The sequence below is a fragment of the Actinia tenebrosa genome, unplaced genomic scaffold, assembly GCF_029948245.1.
Source record: "Actinia tenebrosa isolate PJP-AT-01 unplaced genomic scaffold, QUT_ActTen_1.0 PGA_scaffold4__44_contigs__length_22323623, whole genome shotgun sequence".
NCBI lineage: Eukaryota > Metazoa > Cnidaria > Anthozoa > Actiniaria > Actiniidae > Actinia > Actinia tenebrosa.
In genome coordinates, this window is record NW_028292581.1 from 3,131,757 (window position 1) to 3,150,544 (window position 18,788).

Consider the following 18,788-nt stretch of genomic DNA (forward strand, 5'->3'; position numbering starts at 1 on the left):
TGCGCGCGCATTACTAAGACACGATTAAACTTGATGGCTTCGCACCTTAGTTTTTTTGTAGCTCGTTCCTGAAATAAGTCCTTCGTTTCTGCGCGTGGATGACGGAAAATACACGTGAGATCCGGGAATATCTGTGAGGATTTGCTGTGTCGTTGATAGTGCATTGTGACGACGTCTACGCGCAATTCATCTTAGAAGTCTCTGTTAGCCTAACATTGAACTTTTAGCACCATACCCATGTCCGTGTCCGTGAAGACGTCCGCCCGTTAGTTTATCAATGTATCCCTTCAGTACTTCATTGCTTGCTTTTTTCTGCCCTTTTGTGACTTTTGTCACTTTCCTTTTCTACTTGCATTTTGTTTTTTTTAATTTCTGCGCTCTAAACACAAAACTTTTGAAGTATGAAATGAAAATCGGGCTACCAAGATAAATAAGCAAGTATATATCATCAACATGAAGTATTTATATTACTCATTTATTTATTTATTTATTTCAATTCGCAGAATTTTGTTTACCGATTAAATTGGGTTGGTTAAATCACGAGTACTCTACTTTACATCAGTATAATCTTCCTTTAAGCCTTATTATGTCTTGATACCGAGTATACCAAGATTCTTTTTTGACAGTTCCTGCCTAATGAAGACCAGTATTTTTCCACTTCGAAAGTAGTTGAAAACATTTTAAAAAATCCAATTCAAAGAGAATTCTACTGTGAGTGACGGTTATCAAGAAGCAATAAAGAGATAAAAGAATCAGTAAGCTTGTACTTACTTTCTTTTCTTATTGTTAGAACTACAAGCAGCTTTGGTAGACTCTATCACTAAATCTCACAACTTGATTGTCCACTGTACTATTGGTGCATGTATTATGCGCTATACTTTACTAGATATGCAGGATAGCACTGATCTTTATCGAAGATCACAACCATTTTTGGATTTTCAACGTTGTCCACACAAGAATCAAAAGAATCACCATGTGGATCGTTGTCCTTAGGTGGTGGTATTCGTAGACCTTGATTTCCTTGAGTGTAAGATCCGACCAACACAAGGGCTATAAACATGTAACGAGAGCCATTCAAATCAGCACAGGTATAGTGGTGGCTGTGTGATGCCTCAGTAGCAAAGTACGTTCCTTCGCCGTAGAGACTGCCTGTAGATGTACCAGACTTGCGCCAGTCGAAGTTTTTCTTACAGATTCCTTCTACACTTCCTTTTTTTGTCCCGTGAAAAAGGAAACGCTCGTTCGCGTCAGAAGCACCACGAGACATCTGACTCTTTGTGCTTAAGAAAACAACATGATTGGTTTACATTAAATAAAACTTCTTCCAGAGACGTGTCTCTTGACTTAGAAGCTTTGGTGGGCACGCGGTGTGTGCATACATTTATGGTATAGGGAACTCAAGCACCAAAGAGAGAGAAGAGAGACGCATGCTATAATGACGTTATAATGACCTCTTATATCAAACTACTGATTTTTTCTTTTTTTTTTTTCCTGTACGTTTATTTTGTTTTATGAAATTTCTAGTTGTTCAACTACGAAAACTACTGTACTATATATGATTCTTCCCATCTTATATATATGTAAATATTACTCATTTTCGTCTTAAGGGTGTAAGAGCTTGTTTGACCTCTGAAGTTGTTCTCTTGCACCCCCCACAATATTTGTAACTTATTCAATTTATGTATGTATATATTTTCTTTTGTGGAAATAAAAAACTGTTGTAACTGTTGTAACTGTTGTAACTGTTGTAACTGCAGAGGTTGTGATAAATTATGGAACTAAACAGCTATATTTGCATGACGCTCAACTGAAGCACATATGTGGTTCGAGTCTGTTCCATGTGTTGGTCTCTCTCTTACTGTACAATGTAATACCAGCACTAAAAAGTAAGTCATGTGGGAATCAAGGGTGGCGTAGCGGTAGTACACTCGCCCTTTACCTCCTGCACTCAGCAGCATATGTGAGTAGAATATGTTAGATATCTCTCTTGATTTGAGGGGTTTTCCTCCCTCCACAAACTACAACAAGCGAAATAGACCTTCGGCGTAATTTTTCCCATTTCAGACCACGTGTCATTCACTTGAGAATAAGATTCTTTCTTTCAATCGTATCCATATTCATGCTTCTCTCATGCACAACCGTTAAACAAAGAAATAATACTCCAGGGAATGACGCGTGGTCTGAAATGGAAAAACAGTACCGCCCAAGATGAAGAGGTCTAATCCAATCCAGGCGTGCCTTAACTTTGATCGGCCCAAAGGTCTTGTCTAGGTATCAATAAAATTAGAAAAATTTTAATTTAGAGATGTGTTACCTGCTATATTTCTCCCAAACGGATTGATTTTCCAACCTTTCAATAGATTCGATATTATGGGTCTTGTTCATGGTCTTCGTGAACAAAGCTTCGATGTTCCGGTATTCCTTCTGCAGTTTTTCAAGCCTCACTCGCATGTTTACTTGTGTGTCTTCTATCCCTTTCTGCTTTTTTTCCTTCTTCTTTTCCATGATTTTCCAAAAGGTAAGTCTGGCAGATTCGCTTGAGAAAAAAATGAGCAGAAACAAATTAGAACATACCCCAACAATACAAGATATTTTATAACCTGGTCAGTGCCACTAAGAAAAAGGTAAAGAGAAAGAGGTAAAGGAAACGTGACGGGACAGAGGTAGTTTGTAAGAACCAACGAGAAACACCAAATAAATACTCAATACGATTGAACAATCAAAAAAGAGAGGAGACGTAAATATAAAAATAAGTACGGCTCACAACTATTTTCGCTCACGGCTGCTTGTTGATTATTCTCGCTTGACTTCCGTGTTATTCCTTGTCGCCTGCTGTTACGGCTGGCGCTGCACCGCTTACGCTTTGCTAAGCTCTGTGTACAAAGTCTTGTAACTCCAGCAAAGCGTAAACGTACTTATTTTTATTTGACTGCCTTAAAACCCTTCAATGCATATGAAATTAAAGGAGAATATTTGTAAAAGATACATCTTTTAGTGACTTCATTTAGAAAAAAATCGTTCGACGATTTTTTGAATACTGCTTTCATGGATATTTTCTATCGCTTTTGACAACAAATGGGGTCATTTAGCTTCATATCAAAAAATCCATAACGTTAGAAAGAAGGTCACAATTTGATTCATACTCAATAAGGACAGTGTCTATATCCGTACCTATATTCTAGCTACTAAAAATATTGAATCCACTAAATTAAAGTCCCGATTTTGAGGGTATAAAGTTGAAAGCCGGAAATAATAGTAAAAGTCCATGAAAGTATTCATTGCGTAATATTTGGAAAACGCTCTCATACATTTCTTTCATATTGCAATATGTTGGGTGCCTTGACGAATACTATCGACTGGTGCAAGTCGCTTTGAAAGTTTAGGTCTAGTTTTCGAGAAAATAAGCGGTAAACGATTTCTATGATGTTACCATTACGTCATAACGAAAAGGCCGCTTTTAACTAATTTATCATTTTTGAAACCTTTAATCCTTTTCTGAGATTGTGTGAAAAGTGCTTGCAGATCGAGTTATTCAAGACGAAGTTGTAGCCGTTTCAATGCGGCTAGGTGTGCCAGACCAAAACTACCCAGAGCCTCCTTAAGCAATTTTTGAAAGAATATTACTGAAAGGCTATAACTAGACTCCCTTCATTAATATCCACCCGAACTGTGTTGTGCAGTATTGATCAACCGTATATTCAAATAAAACTATATCTAGTTCAGCACTTGTCTATTTTTATATAGGGAGTGAACTCTGATGAAATAAGGATTTCCAACTCTTGATAATATATCTTTCCATGGGCGTAACTCAAACTAAGATGATCTCATTTCCAAGAGTTTTAAAAGGGAAACATTACATCTAAATTATTCTTAAAAGTAAAAGAAATTGATATCAATGGTTTTCAATAATTATATATAAGAAAAAGTCGAAAACCTTAAGAATAAATTTAGGGGTTTATGCTTATCTATTTGAATAAGAGTTTGTTTAAGGGCGTATTTAGGGCCTTGCATTGATATCAATGCTTTAGGGGAATAAAGAATAAATTTAGGGGTTTATGCTTATCTATTTGAATAAGAGTTTGTTTAAGGGCGTATTTAGGGGTTTGCATTTTAAAGACATCTAGATTGTATATACTGACTATCTAGGTAATGGCCACCCCCTTGAAATCATTCTGGATCCACAGCTCACCTCTCATCTCATGACTTACTTCAAGCAAGGTCGTCTTCGCACCTCTCTTTCTGTGTGGAAATACATGTTCTTTTGGCACATGGGGCTCCTTTTAAAGTAAAGTTCGTATTTCTGCTGCCCCACATTAAAGCCAAAACTGGTTTCACCTCTTATGTACTGTTTCTCGAGCTCCTAGTTTGAAGTGAATAAACATATGTGAATCAAGTAAGTCTGTAAAGTTGTGTTTAATTATAATCGTTGCCCTTATAGTCTAGCAGCCAAATCTTTTCTCATTAAGACGAGCAAAGTGAACTTCCGAACTGAAAAGAGCCTCCATATTAGTACGATGACGAAGTTTCAGTTCAAAATGTCGACAATAGGAGAAATTGCATTTGATATAAAAACTAAATGTTTTAGAAGGATTTGCATGGGAAAGTCGAGAACGATGACATAACAGTTTTTTTTCACATAACGATGGCATAATTTTCGCTGCAAAAAGATTTCGGTCATAGAAATCTGCGAGGAAGAGCCAAGAGTTTTTAAAAAAATGGATCCCCATTTTTGGTCAAGTTTCTTGGGGAATTTGAGGTTTAAAAGACGGTGAAGTCGTGGTTGAAAGTGTGTCGTGTTTTCAAAGATGGCGACAAGAAAAACAAAGGTGCTCTAGTGCATTTTTTATTGTTCTTTTTTTACTCTTTCATATTATGGAGGAAATCATTTTGACCTCGAGTTAAAAATATATATTATTATTTAATTTCTCCGATTTTAATTTCACCTTTCACTTTTATCTAAATTTGGCTACCTGTGTACCAACTTAATGGCAACGATTGTATCTTTATCCATTATATACTTAATGGGGAAAACGAGGCTAAGCTGGGAAAATGGAAAAATAGCGCATTAGTACCGCTGAAGACCCGTAGTTACCAAGAGACCTTTGCGTGCATCTCCTATTGCTGGTTTTCAACCATTCATAAGGGAGCGCAATAACAAAAGAATTCATTGACAAATATTTTGTTAAATTCAACCAAGATGGCGGCTATGACGTCACATGCAAACGAAGAATAGCGTTTTTGAGTGAAATAAGGATATGACACCTATCAATGCTACTTTGTTACCTGGCTTGCATCGATTCGGTTGAACTGGTATTCTACGAAGTTTCCATGTTCATTTTTCCAGTACCAGCACCACTTCGTAGCAACAGGACATCCAGGAAGTTCAGCTCGGGACTTGGTGGATAGTCTTTTTATCGGTACTTGACAAAACTCTCCACTGATGGTCATGCTACTAAAGTTCACGTAGTGGAATGTGGAGTTTCTGGAGGGGGGAACAGTAAATATAGTTTTGCTAGATAAGGTGAGAATAACTGAGCTGATTGTTGGTTGCTAATGGACCTAATCCACTTTGGCATAATTTTTTCCCATAAGGTCAATCTCTCTTTATTTCTATATTTTTACAAGACAAGAAAAGTCGTGAAAAGGCCTGTGAAATGCTGGTTAGCTAGAAATATAGTCGAACGCTACAGTATAGTCAGCCAGAAATATAGTCAAACACTGCAGTAGTCAGTCAGAAATATAGTCAAACACTGCAGTAGTAAGTCAGAAATATAGTCAAACATTGCAGTAGTCAGTCAGAAATATAGTCAAACACTGCAGTAGTCAGCCAGAAATATAGTCAAAAACTGCAGTAGTCTTATCAATATTATTTCAATTGAAACTATTATATTTGTTTGGGAAATTGATGCCAGATAATACTAACCCAAATGTAACGCGATCCAGTAGCTCTAAAGTGTGTGTTTCACCCATTATGTCAATACAGAAACATGTTTCCAAATTATCGTTGTCATAGTCAATCATCATCCCCCATTCGCCTCCAAGGCGGTACATCCATTGGTAAGGCTTCTTCAAGTGGCGCAGAGAGCAATTAACGGCTTGACATTGACCCATGAGGTGGTTGCTGCAGATATAGGGGTGAGGAGGTAAAGGGAAGGTACCTGGAAGTTTAGAATTCAAATTATTAATAAAGTAATGAGCGACGAGCGACTTCAAAGGCCGGTGGCCCAATCCTCCTTCAGTTCCACCTTTATGCACTCATAGCCTAGCCTGTGCACAGCGGTTGTTGCCGCCGATATAAGTATGTGGTTGACAGGTGACACATGGAATTTCAAAGCTGGGATTGAAACGGTTGAAGAACCAAAGAACGCCGCACTTCAAAAGATCGGTGGTCCAAGCTTCCCTTTTCCCGCCATGATCATGAATAGCATAGACGGTTGAAAAAAGGTGACTGCAGAAATTACCCGGTTCATTCTTTGATTGGGAAGCTGAGAGGACAAGATCAAAGAGGTAAGAGGGAACACAGCAAAATCTTAGGGTTGTCATCAGCAGTAATCTTATTTTTATCAGTGAATGAAAAGCACTTTTCTTTTATAACTACGAGAGAAGGAGTAGGTTATCTGTAATGGGAACCTTCCCATTATTTAGGTAAAGAGCGGATTTTGAAAAATACCCACTAAACGGCCTCAAATCGCGCTGAAACTTTGCCAGAAGACTGTACAAGGTACAAACAATGCAACGACTGAAGCAAATCTTAAAGCAAATTGTTGAGTGAAACATTTTTTGTCATATCTTTATAATTTCTCCCATATATTCCCATATACCAGGCCCGTAGCTAGGATTTTTGTTGGGGGGGTGCTAATTTACAAAAAGTGGACCAACCATATACTTTATTTTTTAAAAGTCCCATAGGACGCATAGGTATAGATAAATTATTAAAGTAAAATTAATTTTTTTTACTTAGTTTTACGTGAAAATATCATACCAGCCAAAATCTCACTTGCTTAAAAAGCGGACCTTTAGCTCGCGTGGGGAAGGGGGGGGGGGGTGCGAACGCACCCCCTGCACCCCCCTAGCTACGGGCCTGTATACGCCATACACCGGAAATTGTAAGGGCTGCCAAAGCTTCAGCCAGCTAAAACAGAAGTAAATTTCAATGCTCGGGACGTACTTTTATTTATACCTTTCATACCTAGCATTTCATTTATAATGTTGGTAATCCCATAGTATTGCCAAGGCATCCACAAAGAGCATAGTGAGAAGAACCACAACTGTATAGCTGAAAGTAAATTTTCAAGAATTGTCACAAACACGTGCACCTTGGGCAGTTGGCCCTTTGCAGGACATAATCACGTGACTTGTAAGATAACGTTTCCTTAACGTACAGTCCAAGACAGTCTCACCGTCTGCTCGAACTGAATAAAAACTGACTTACCAATAAGACGGATTAATCCAAACAATGATAATAAAATAAGCAGGCCGCCCATTGGCACAGAAATCAAGAAATTAATCTGCAACTATATAAAGGAGGAAATGAGGATGTGAGGTGCTTGTATGTTGCAGTAATTGGTGAATATGCAAAAACAGAAAAAGATCAAAAGACAAAAACATACAAAATAAAACAAACGAGTATAGACCAGCTTCTTTAACACTTCCCAACTTGGTTCGACAAACTTCAAAACAGGTGCAATAACGCTGCAAAATCTTTGATAAGAAAGCGTTTCTCCTTCATATCTATGAGCAACAGTTTCATTGGTCAGTCAAGGTTAACAATAATAAATCACGTGACAGGTTCGTCATTCGGCTTGCCGAGTGTATAATCTCTATATGATGTAGTCCATATAAACCAGGATTTTTAGTAAAAGATAGAGTACATAGTTTTTTCACTGAAAGAATGACTATAAACCCTCCTAAGATTTATCTTGGATGCCAACAGGAAATTACAAAATGTGAAAATGTTTCTTTGGGCTAAGAGTTTATAGACAAAAAGAATAACTAGAAGTTTCTTGAGTAGATATTTCGGACGATATCCATCGTCCATCATCACCTATAGAGTCATTAAACTGATGATGGACGATGGATATCGTCCGAAATATCTACTCAAGAAACTGAAATGCATAAAAAAGATTATTTCTTACGGCTTTAAAATTTTATTTATGTGTTTTTTAAGTACAAAATGATAGAAAATAATTGTTTTGACATTGTTTTGGCCGTGTTGCCATAGCGACTTAATTCGGTACTCCTATGGAGTACAATTAACGCTATAATTGTACTCCTCTCGACCAATCAGAGTCGAGTAATTTCGTTGAGTGTACTATAAATTAATTAATTAATTTGTTTTATTTATTTTTTCCTAAGCGCGTGCGAATTTGTTTAATTTAATGCGTGCGCACATATGCCATGGTTTGATCGCGTTTTTCTTTGTCAATATGTAACGTTTTTCATTTCCCTGAGGATGGCCGAGTAGGCCGAAAGCTCGGAACATATGGTTGATAAGACAAATTATCATGAATGTAACAACAACCAACAAGGAACTATTTGATTTGTAACATTGTTTCCATGTGGCGCGGAAACACGAATTATTTTGTCATACTGCATTAGTTCTCGGAAGCAAAATTTGTCGCACGTACAAATATTTCTGGGAAAGATCGAAGAAGCATCCAGCTGATCTGATCAAAAAAGTTAGCCAATCAGAATCGAGAACATTTGCAAAGCTGAGGTGTCATTTTTCCTCTTGAAATCACGGATTTCTAGGCCACCAAATGAAGGGAAAAAAACGTTGCTAATAAGAGGTTGATAACAGTGACAAATAATTTATGAATTTTATATTTTTATTCAAATAGCGGGCATTTTTTAATTTTTCCAGACATCATTACAACTTAGTTTTGCAGTGATGTCATAGTTCTACGTCACTATTTCAGACCAGCTAGTTGCGCGTGGTAAGCATGTTTCCCTAGGAGGCTAGGGTCTGTTAATTATGATGGCGGAAGACTAAACATTCCTTCTCGGTGGCCCTCTACGTAAACACTATTACGAAGTTTCCAAGGTCAGAAACTAGAATTCCATTTACCTTTTCTTTTGCTCTGCAATGGTTTTACCTATAAAAAAAACCCAGAGTATCAAAAGTATCAAAACACAATTCGATTGGTGAGTTAATCGTACTCCAACATTTATCAGCCCAGAGAGGTTGTTTCACCTTTTGATAAAATTGATGTTTGCTTTTGTTTGGCTAGGCTTTTTGAAATTGAAACACTTCAATAGTCTGGCCAGTTCTTGACAACAAGCACGACTGAGCACATTGAGTACACAAGGTTTCCATTAAACCGTGCACAACCGATAACCACGCTCAGGCACAAGGATCCAAGTGGATGATACTGATTTGCGTTTATCACACTTGCGAGAACCAGTAAGGACCTTTTATGGGAGCGAAAATAAATGAAAAATTGGAAACCTCATTTTTATAAATGTTTTTAGGACTGCCAATTTCGAGGAGGAAAAGAAAAAGAATCCCAAATGCAACCACCTAATAACCAAGAGAACTAAGAGCCCCAAAGGTGAATAGTAAAAGTTTCACGGTCCCCCTTTTCCTTCCGCTTGAAATCCGGCCCTTTTGAACACGCCGTGCCTTCCTTATCCATTGTCAACTAAATATATACCTATCTGAATAGCAGCATGTAGTTTGGTCTTCAGCAAAACCTTCAGGGAAAGGTACAGCAGTAATACGCATAACACAATACACCACACAAAGTAGCGGAAGAACCCAGTTGTATGACAACTAAAAAATAAGAAAGTACAGTATAATGAGAAAGCTATAAACAAGTCACTAAAAAACGTATATCTCACAATCATTACTACGTAATTATGAGGTTTCCGACTGTCAGGTGCTGATCCAGAGGACTTTGAAGATTGAAACCGACACATTCCGACGCGAAGCTGGCTGATTTTACCAATTAAGGCGTGTAAAAGCTCGATCGTTTGGCGGCCAAAAGCCCTTCCATATTATGCAAGTTTTATTTATTAATTTTCCTCGTACGCTGAGAGTAAATAAGTCAGATAAGTGCTTTGAAATCTTTGCAATAGGTCTTTTTACATACTGATACGGCGGCCATCTTGAATTGTATTGTTTTAAGTAAGAAATCATGAGATGCCGAGGGAGCAATTGGAATAAAATTTATAGACAGCACAGCTATGAGGGTGTCTTTTTTATATGAATTTACGTTATCCAATGTAAAACACATCTAAAATAAACAATTGAATTTGCTGGTAGTTGGAGCAATACTAAAATATCAAAGGGTAAAATTATTAATTTGTTAAAAGTAACTCCGGACGGATTTATGGTCAAGAAAAATAAACAGATTAATGATAATAATGGTTTGATATTGGAAATGTACCAGTGCTATCTGTGAGAACAACTGATGCACAAAACCGGTGATTATGGTGATATTTACCTCGCCGCGAGTCTGTAAATATTCCACCGATAATCACTTGGCCTTCGGTAAATAATTGCTAAATAATCCGCTTCCTGTGATCCCGAACTTAAAACAAATTCTCATCTATATTTTTCTGGGATTTTCTGGGATCTTCCTCAATGCGTAACCAATGTAAATCCATTTCTTCTTTCTTGTGAATGACACTCATTTTCTTTAAAAACATGTATATACTACCGCATGTGACTGGCAAATGTGCCTTCCGTCCGTATAAAACGAAAGCTAGTTCCCAGCCTCTCTCGACTTGAAATCAGGCAATAAATATTTCAACGTTTGCTCCAAGGGCATCCCATAATTTTAGATGACTGCTGTATTGGCAAAAAGGGGAAATTTAACGCTTACTTCAACAGTTTATCAATTTTAACAGTAACACTAGTTTAAACAATAAATACTTTCCCCAGAGATCTGAGGAGTGTGCTAAATTTAACACCATGAACGTTAAATTCCCCGCCCTGTCCCGAGGATCTGGGGGTTTTAATTGACTATGTAGTGTATTACCCCTAACAGGGCCTCACTAATGCATAATTGCAAATAACTTATTGATAAATTCACTTCCAGTATCAAGCCCTGACTCACTGGGATCTAAGGACAGCTCACTAATTTAAGAAAACAACACAACAAACCATGATATGAAAATAATTCCATGCAGGAAGTGTTTCCGGGTTAAGATGGCTCGCGAATATATCACAGGGCGACAAGACTACAAATCTAATCGCGAGTCTTACCAAGGAAACGTTTTCCGATTTGTGCGAATTTTAGCGTAGTGATAAAAATATGTTTGAACGTTATATTTAAGGAGAATTGCTATAGAAACGTTTGACCGATTACATGAAATAAGACATTTTCTGAACGGGTTTATAACACTACAAACACTTGAATAGAAGGCATTAAAAATGAAAGAGCGAATTTTGGACAGCTTCGCAAAACTAGTGCATCAATTTTACTGGATTTTTCATATAATGTGATTTGATTAGCCTGAAACCTAACAGTGTATTTTATTTTAAGATGTTTTAAGTGTTTAGACTATTACGGCCGAAGATATGCCGAAGATATGTAAAAACTTCAAGGCACTGAATCCTTTCGATGGTAATGCTTCTAGAGCACGATGTTTCATATGCTCCAAATTTTGGATCGAATTTTCAAGCGGCGTCATAACTTTTTTCCTGCCCTAGGCTATTCATTCAAATATTTACACACTGGCTGCATTAGTACTAAATTATAAAATTCGCACCTGAGGATGAGAAGAAAAAGGCAAAAACTTAAAATAGCACTGTTTGATTTTCGGCCGTAAAAATACGCTAAACATTTTAAAAATTAGTTTGGACCACCTTAAACGTGATTAATTTTTTTACCTGCTAATTATGTTAAGAACGCAGAAGATAATAAATGAATACGCTGGTTCTTTCCAAAGCATTACGCTTCTTATGACGATCCAGTCGTTTTGCAGAGAACCAAAAACATTTTCGACTTTTCTTTGACATTCATCCATGTTTAATACTCAGAGACGCGGTTCGTCAAGGAACTTTGATTTGTCGCCCGTCTGAACTTGGAATAGAGATAAATGGTGAATACACGGTGAATATCCAAAAATAGGCCCTGGGATCTCTACCACGAATATTCTCTTCTCAAAGCCCGATCAGGAACTTTCCAAAATACACCAAAAAAGCGTAATTAGATCAACAGATTCTTAGAAATCATGTGATCAGCAAAGGAAGCCCAAGCAATGGATTTGTACCACCAAGAAAGTCGCATTAGAGATTAGTCTTCGCGTCTTTATGCCATGAAATTTGCCTGTCGAAATTATAAGTTAAATACTTTTGTATCTTAGGCCGTTAAAAAATACACTCACCCTAATTTCGAAGAAAGACTCTATCCAAATTCAATCCGCATTTACGATACGAAGACTTCCGGCGTGACCTCGGGTCGATTGCCGAAAGAAATCCGTTGAACTGGTGTACAGTGGAGAAGGGGTTGGCACGTTCCACCAACGTCTGGTGGCCCCACGTCTGGTGGCCCCACACCTCTGGTGGCCCCTGTCCCATTTTCTCCGCGGCAATACAACCTGTGATTACGAAACTTGGCAGGGATGTAGTCACGTGCCCTGTCAGTCACCCCAACGATTTTGGGTGTATGACGTCACATATCACGTGACTTGCTAAGATAACATTATCGCCAGTTTTTGAAATAAACCTTTTTTTGACGTTATTGCACTACCAAAGTCTTTGTATGCCAACGCTGATGGTAACCAACCCCCCTGGCAGCGTGACGTCACAGGTCACGTGACCTATAAGTAGCGTTTTATGGCTAAACCATGACGATAAAACGTCCATAAATCTACTTACAAAGACATAAGATAGAAATTGAACATTTCCCATGCCGTATTCTTACACACCTGTGGTGACCCCATCGTGCCAAACGTCTGGTGGCCCCACGTCTGGTGGCCCCACGCACCTCTGGTGGCCCCTGTCCCACTTTCTCCGCGGCAATACAACCTGTGATTACGAAACTTGGCAGGGATGTAGTCACGTGTCCTGTCAGTCACCCCAACGATTTTGGGTGTATGACGTCACATATCACGTGACTTGCTAAGATAACATTATCGCCAGTTTTTGAAATAAACCTTTTTTTTGACGTTATTGCACTGAAGTGTTTTGGTACATTAAAAAACTCATAAACTTAAAAATTTATATAAAAATGTTATAATAAGGGGATTTTGTTGGAAAATCCCCGGCAAGGATTTCTTTAGCTTTCCATATGCATAAAAAGGTAAATGTAAAGCGTCCTTATTTTACGTCGGTCGTAATGGTCATTGACTAATTAACTTGCTGAGGCCGATGGTGCGTTCATTTCGCTCCCTCTTTCCATCAGTGCTCCGTTTTAAGGGTATTTAAAGCTAATTAAAGCTACACGGAAAGGAAAGAAGTCGAAACAAGGATGTGTGGTCACTGAATGGAAGTCGAGTCAAACCTCTTGCAAAGAAGACCGCGCACTAACCAGCAAGGGCAGCGGATTTTTGGGGAGGGGGGGGGGGGGGGCACTGAAATATTATATTTAACGCTATGTGATAATCACCGCAGTTTTGATTGACTGAGAACCAACAGGTCCCCTACGAAATAATAATAATAATAATAATAATAATAATAATAACAATAATAATAATAATAATAATAATAACAATAATAATAATAATAATAATAATAATAACAATAGTAATAAGGGGAAGGGGGTAGGATTCTAAAATGATATTTCAGTTTCACGATCGAGTATCCGTAAATAAAGTTTACCAAATCACGATTTTTCATAGGATAAAAAATCGCGTTTCATGATGGGAAATTACATGGTTACCATAGCAGTATATAACAGAATCATTGGAAAAAATTGCCCATACATTTGGAATATTTGCCCTTTTCGGTCTTTTTCCTCTCTTTCCAAAGCAAAAAGTTGTTCTTAAAAGTAAATTTTTATCGGCACAAGTAAACTGCGTGACAAAACATCCTAAATGACCCGTAAATCTTCTGTTCTTTCGCTAACTAGTAGTAAGCGTGTTTTCGAGGCTACATTGGAAAAAATTGCCCATACATTTGGAATATTTGCTCTTCTCGGTCTTTTTCCTCTCTTTCCAAAGCAAAAGGTTGTTCTTAAAAGTAAAGTTATATAGCACAAGTAAACTGCGTGACAAAACATCCTAAATGACCCGTAAATCTTCTGTTCTTTCGCTAACTAGTTGTAAGCGTGTTTTCGAGGCTACGAAACCTAAGAAACCATAAGAGGCGAATGTATAGGCCAACAGATAGTATGAGTTTATAAAATCAGCAAAAATACGGTTCTAAATTTTAACAAATTCCTATGAATTATATCAAAATGTTCAGGAAAGCCTTTTTTATTTTTATTTTTTGACAGGTTCTGTTTTAAATCAAGGAGAGACGATTTTCTAGCTTGACCCCGGTTACGTTATGCATTTTCTCTTGTAAAATACGTCCAATAGCGTAAATTCAACTCAAAAAGTACGGTGTTTTTTTCAATAGAATTCAATCTAAACCATATAATACAGTCCGTGAATAGTTGAATTAACTGAATCCACTTCTGTTTTTTGCCTAGATAGTCATTATTTTGAGAAAAGATCCAAAAACCGTGTTTTTGAGACATAATTTGTATAGGCTCACATGAGGGGGCGTGAGCTTGAAATTGTAGCTGACCAAATGTTAACAGATTTTTTCTGATGATACGGCATGAGAAATGTTCAATTTCTATCTTGTGTCTTTGTAAGTAGTTTTATGGACGGTTTATCGTCATGGTTTAGCCATAAAACGCTACTTATAGGTCACGTGATATGTGACGTCATACACCCAAAATCGTTGGGGTGACTGACAGGGCATGTGACTACATCCCTGCCAAGTTTCGTAATCACAGGTTGTATTGCCGCGGAGAAAATGGGACAGGGGCCACCAGAGGTGCGTGGGGCCACCAGACGTGGGGCCACCAGACGTTTGGCACGATGGGGTCACCACAGGTGTGTAAGAATACGGCATGGGAAATGTTTAATTTCTATCTTGTGTCTTTGTAAGTAGATTTATGGGCGTTTTATCGTTATGGTTTAGCCATAAAACGCTACTTATAGGTCACGTGACCTGTGACGTCACACTGCCAGGGGGATTGGTTACCATCAGCGTTGGCATACAAAGACTTTTGTAGTGCAATAACGTCAAAAAAAGGTTTATTTCAAAAACTGGCGATAATGTTATCTTAGCAAGTCACGTGATATGTGACGTCATACACCCAAAATCGTTGGGGTGACTGACAGGGCACGTGACTACATCCCTGCCAAGTTTCGTAATCACATGTTGTATTGCCGCGGAGAAAATGGGACAGGGGCCACAAGAGGTGTGGGGCCACGGTGGAACGTGCCAAGCTTACTTGGTACAGTGAGCTCCAAGTACGGGTCAGAACAAGCGAGGTAGTATGTGAATACAGGCAAATTTCATGGCATAAAGACGCGAAGACTAATCTCTAATGCGACTTTCTTGGTTCTATAGGGATGTGAGAGAAGGGTCATGACTAAAATTTGGCGCTGGAAAGAAAATTCGAAGACGTACGAGGTTTCAAAGACCCGTGATGGTTCGCTTTTGGGACTCGAGTTTCCAACCTTCTCTTTAATATTTCTTACTGGTGGGAGAAAAATTCTTAAAACGGGCTAACTTCAAAAAATGACCACGCAGAGCGAAAGAAGTGATATTTCTCAATGATTGGGTAAAATTTCGAGGCTCATTATTTCACGTTTCAATGATTTTATTGAAGTTTTTGATGAATCTCCATACATTTCCTTATAACAGGACACCACAGAAACCAAGCATGGGCTACCTGTGTTTGTACCAACAAAATCCTTGGCAAGTTTTCTTTCTTATTCAAATTTTCAATTTCTCGTTAGAATAGCTTCCTTATTTTGAAATTTGACTGGTCTTTAAACTTGTTTTGTGAAAATCGAGTTTTAAACGCGAAGAAAAAATACTATGACTAAATAATTGTAAAGATAAGGAAATCACTATGGCAACCGGTTTGTTGATGAGGTACTCGAGCGACTAAAACTTGGAATGTCCACATGGTTTTCCTGCTGACTTTAGATAAAAATAACTTTTTGAAAAGGATAAGGATAAAGACTATAAAAATTGCCTTAAATAATACATAGGAAATGGTAAATCTCCAACAAGTTCACAAGATAGTGATTTACATTATGCAGACCAGAAGATCAAGGTAATGAAGGAAGAAAACAAGGACTCTATTAAGCCAAAGGTTACAGTGAAGACAGAACAGGTTCAGCCTTCAAGAAAAGAATTCGATTTCAAAACGGAACCGGTTGCACGAGATCCGAACGGCCCAGGAGAAAATGGACAAGCTGTCAGCATCAAGGAGAACGAGAAGAAGGAAGAGACTGAAGGATATAACCAGCATGCTTTCAATGAGCTTGCGAGTAGGAAAATTTCTTTGCATCGATCTATCCAAGATACTAGAGAACCAGGTTAAGTAATTTTTCTTCCTGTGCCTATAGACTCAATATCTAGTGTTTTCTTGAAATTCAAAAAAAAAAATTTTTTGAAAAATCCTAAAAAAAAAGTAATTTTGAAACTAATATAACAATAATAATAATAAACTTTATTACAGTCTCAAAAACTTCTAGCTTGGCACACGTGCTTTGCTAATCGGGGAGACCCAGCTAAATATACTATCTATATACAATTAAGAATATAAAAGGAATATACTATATATATAAAATTAGGAATACATGGGGATTAAAAAGGGCCCAGTATAGCCAGAGGAAACAGGTCACATCTTAGCTTTCATCCTTCAGAGGGGATGGGAGCAAGGACACCTGTGTCCTCGGGGGAAGAAGAAGAAAAAAAAGGGTAATAACAACTGTACACGATTCTTAGTCTACATATTAAGATTGCAAATATTGCAATTCTTGCAATTATTTAAAATAACTTCAATATTTGTATCCTTAATAGTGTTTTTGAAACTAGTTAACGTTGGCTTTGATCTAATTTTTGGAACAAGCTTAGACCATAAATGAGGCCCGAAATATCTCAGGCTTTTCCTGCCACAGTGTACAGTTCTAAACCGATGAATGTCAAAGTCATTATTTCTTAAGTTATATCTGTTAGTTTGCTTTACTCTCTTGAAGATATCTTGGACGGAACTCGGGACCAGACCATTCTTTACCTTGTACATCAAAGTGGCGATTGATTGAAGTCTCTTGTTAACAATGATGTTAATTTTGCTCTTCTCAGCAAATCCTCATAGGGAGCCTTCCAGTCACAATAGACAATTCTTAAACCTCTTTCATTCATTCTTTCCAGTTTGCGTTGATCAGACTTCTTACAAAAATGCCAAACTGTACAGCAATAGTTAAAGTGTGGAAGTACGAAGGATTCATAGATTTGTAACTTAGCTTGTATAGGAATAATGTTCCTTAATCTGGATAACACACCAATCTTGCAACTTGTTTTTCACACATATTGTTTTTATGTGTTCCGAGAAATTCAAGTTGTCATCTAGTACCACGCCCAAGAGATTGATATTTTTCGATTGTTTTACAGAGTAACCGTCGTCGATACGAACTTGCAAATCGACGTCTGAGTCAAATCTGGATAGGACCATACAATGATATTTAGAGAGGTTCCCTTGTAGATGATTCTCTTTATACCATCTGGCTGTTAGTTCCCCATCAGTTTCCAAAGTATCAATGACATTGGCAACATCTGAATCATGTGTGTAGTTGATGGTCGTCTGCATATGCTGATAGTTTAGAGTTAATGGCTTCATAAAACAAGTCATTTTGATAAAAATTCCACATGCTGGGGCCCAGGGATGATCCTTGAGGACAACCACGATGCAAAGGTTTCCAATCACTTGTATAGTTCCCTAATCTGACTCGGTTCTCTCTTTCAGAAAAATAGTCCTTAAGCAAGTCCAGAGACCTGCCGGATACTCCATAACTTTGCATTTTAGAAAGCTACTTTTTTACTTTTTAGGTGCGCTGTTAAGAAGTATCCTAAAGGTTTACCCGCTACAACGATAGTTATTTGTTTCCATAACGAAGCATGGTCTACTCTACTACGTACAGTACACAGCGTGATTGACAGAAGCCCCGCCCATCTGGTTCGGGGAAATTTTACTTATCGCTGATTACAGTACTCATGGTAAGGTCTTGGACTGCCGATCATTTCGCACGGGAATGTGGATTCTTATGCGCAGAACTAACAGTATGAGGGACCGTTCGATATCTTTATCAAGAGAGTAGTTTTTCACAAGTCCTCCCATTTGTATAGCACTTTAGTTGGGACATGCAGTTTTCTTGGGAGAAAAAAATAAAAGAAAGAATCGGCATAGAAGCATGCGAATACCTTACATGTGGTCATACTTTTGCGTGTTGCGCTGTAAGATAGATGTTTTATCGATAGTAACTGGTATTAAATTACGTACGCGGAACCATGCCCCTTTACCTTCTGACTAACTTTTCTGCAGACTAAAGTTAAGCACTGAAGTTAAGTTGATTGTCAATGAAAAATAGGCACCCGTTTATAGCTCCCCCTTCCTTATCCTGGTACGCCCCTTAGGGCTGGTTCACACCTTAACAGAACCATAAGCATAAGCATAAGCATAAGCATAAGCATAAGCATAAGCATAAGCATAAGCATAAGCATAAGCATAAGCATAAGCATAAGCATAAGCAATAAAAGGTGAACCGGGCTTGCACAAAGCATAAGCATAAGCTTTCATCATTAAAATTTCATCAATCACTTCTATTTA

At 37.8% G+C, this 18,788-nt stretch overlaps 1 protein-coding gene across 1 annotated transcript; it reads right to left on the minus strand.

The window, feature by feature from the left end:
* Positions 1-459: 459 nt before the first annotated feature.
* Positions 460-12,186, minus strand: LOC116296628 (protein mono-ADP-ribosyltransferase PARP12). Its single transcript, XM_031704672.2, has 11 exons — positions 11,837-12,186; positions 9,654-9,772; positions 9,068-9,095; positions 7,611-7,731; positions 7,433-7,514; positions 7,190-7,276; positions 5,924-6,158; positions 5,284-5,482; positions 4,209-4,360; positions 2,315-2,536; positions 460-1,280 (listed from the first exon to the last, which is right to left on the minus strand). The coding sequence occupies exons 1-11, from the start codon at positions 11,971-11,973 to the stop codon at positions 866-868; spliced, it is 1,797 nt and encodes a 598-aa protein (XP_031560532.2). The 5' UTR covers positions 11,974-12,186; the 3' UTR covers positions 460-865.
* Positions 12,187-18,788: the final 6,602 nt, after the last annotated feature.

Bases quoted from the DNA above. Each gene is read 5' to 3' on its own strand.
- LOC116296628 (XM_031704672.2), bottom strand. From the start codon at position 11,973: ATGGATGAATGTCAAAGAAAAGTCGAAAATGTTTTTGGTTCTCTGCAA. The intron at 9,773-11,836 runs GTAAAAAAATTA...CTTATTTTTTAG, and splicing joins GTTCTTAACATAATTAGCAG to TTGTCATACAACTGGGTTCT. The intron at 1,281-2,314 runs GTAACACATCTC...TGTTTTCTTAAG, and splicing joins GTTTGGGAGAAATATAGCAG to CACAAAGAGTCAGATGTCTC.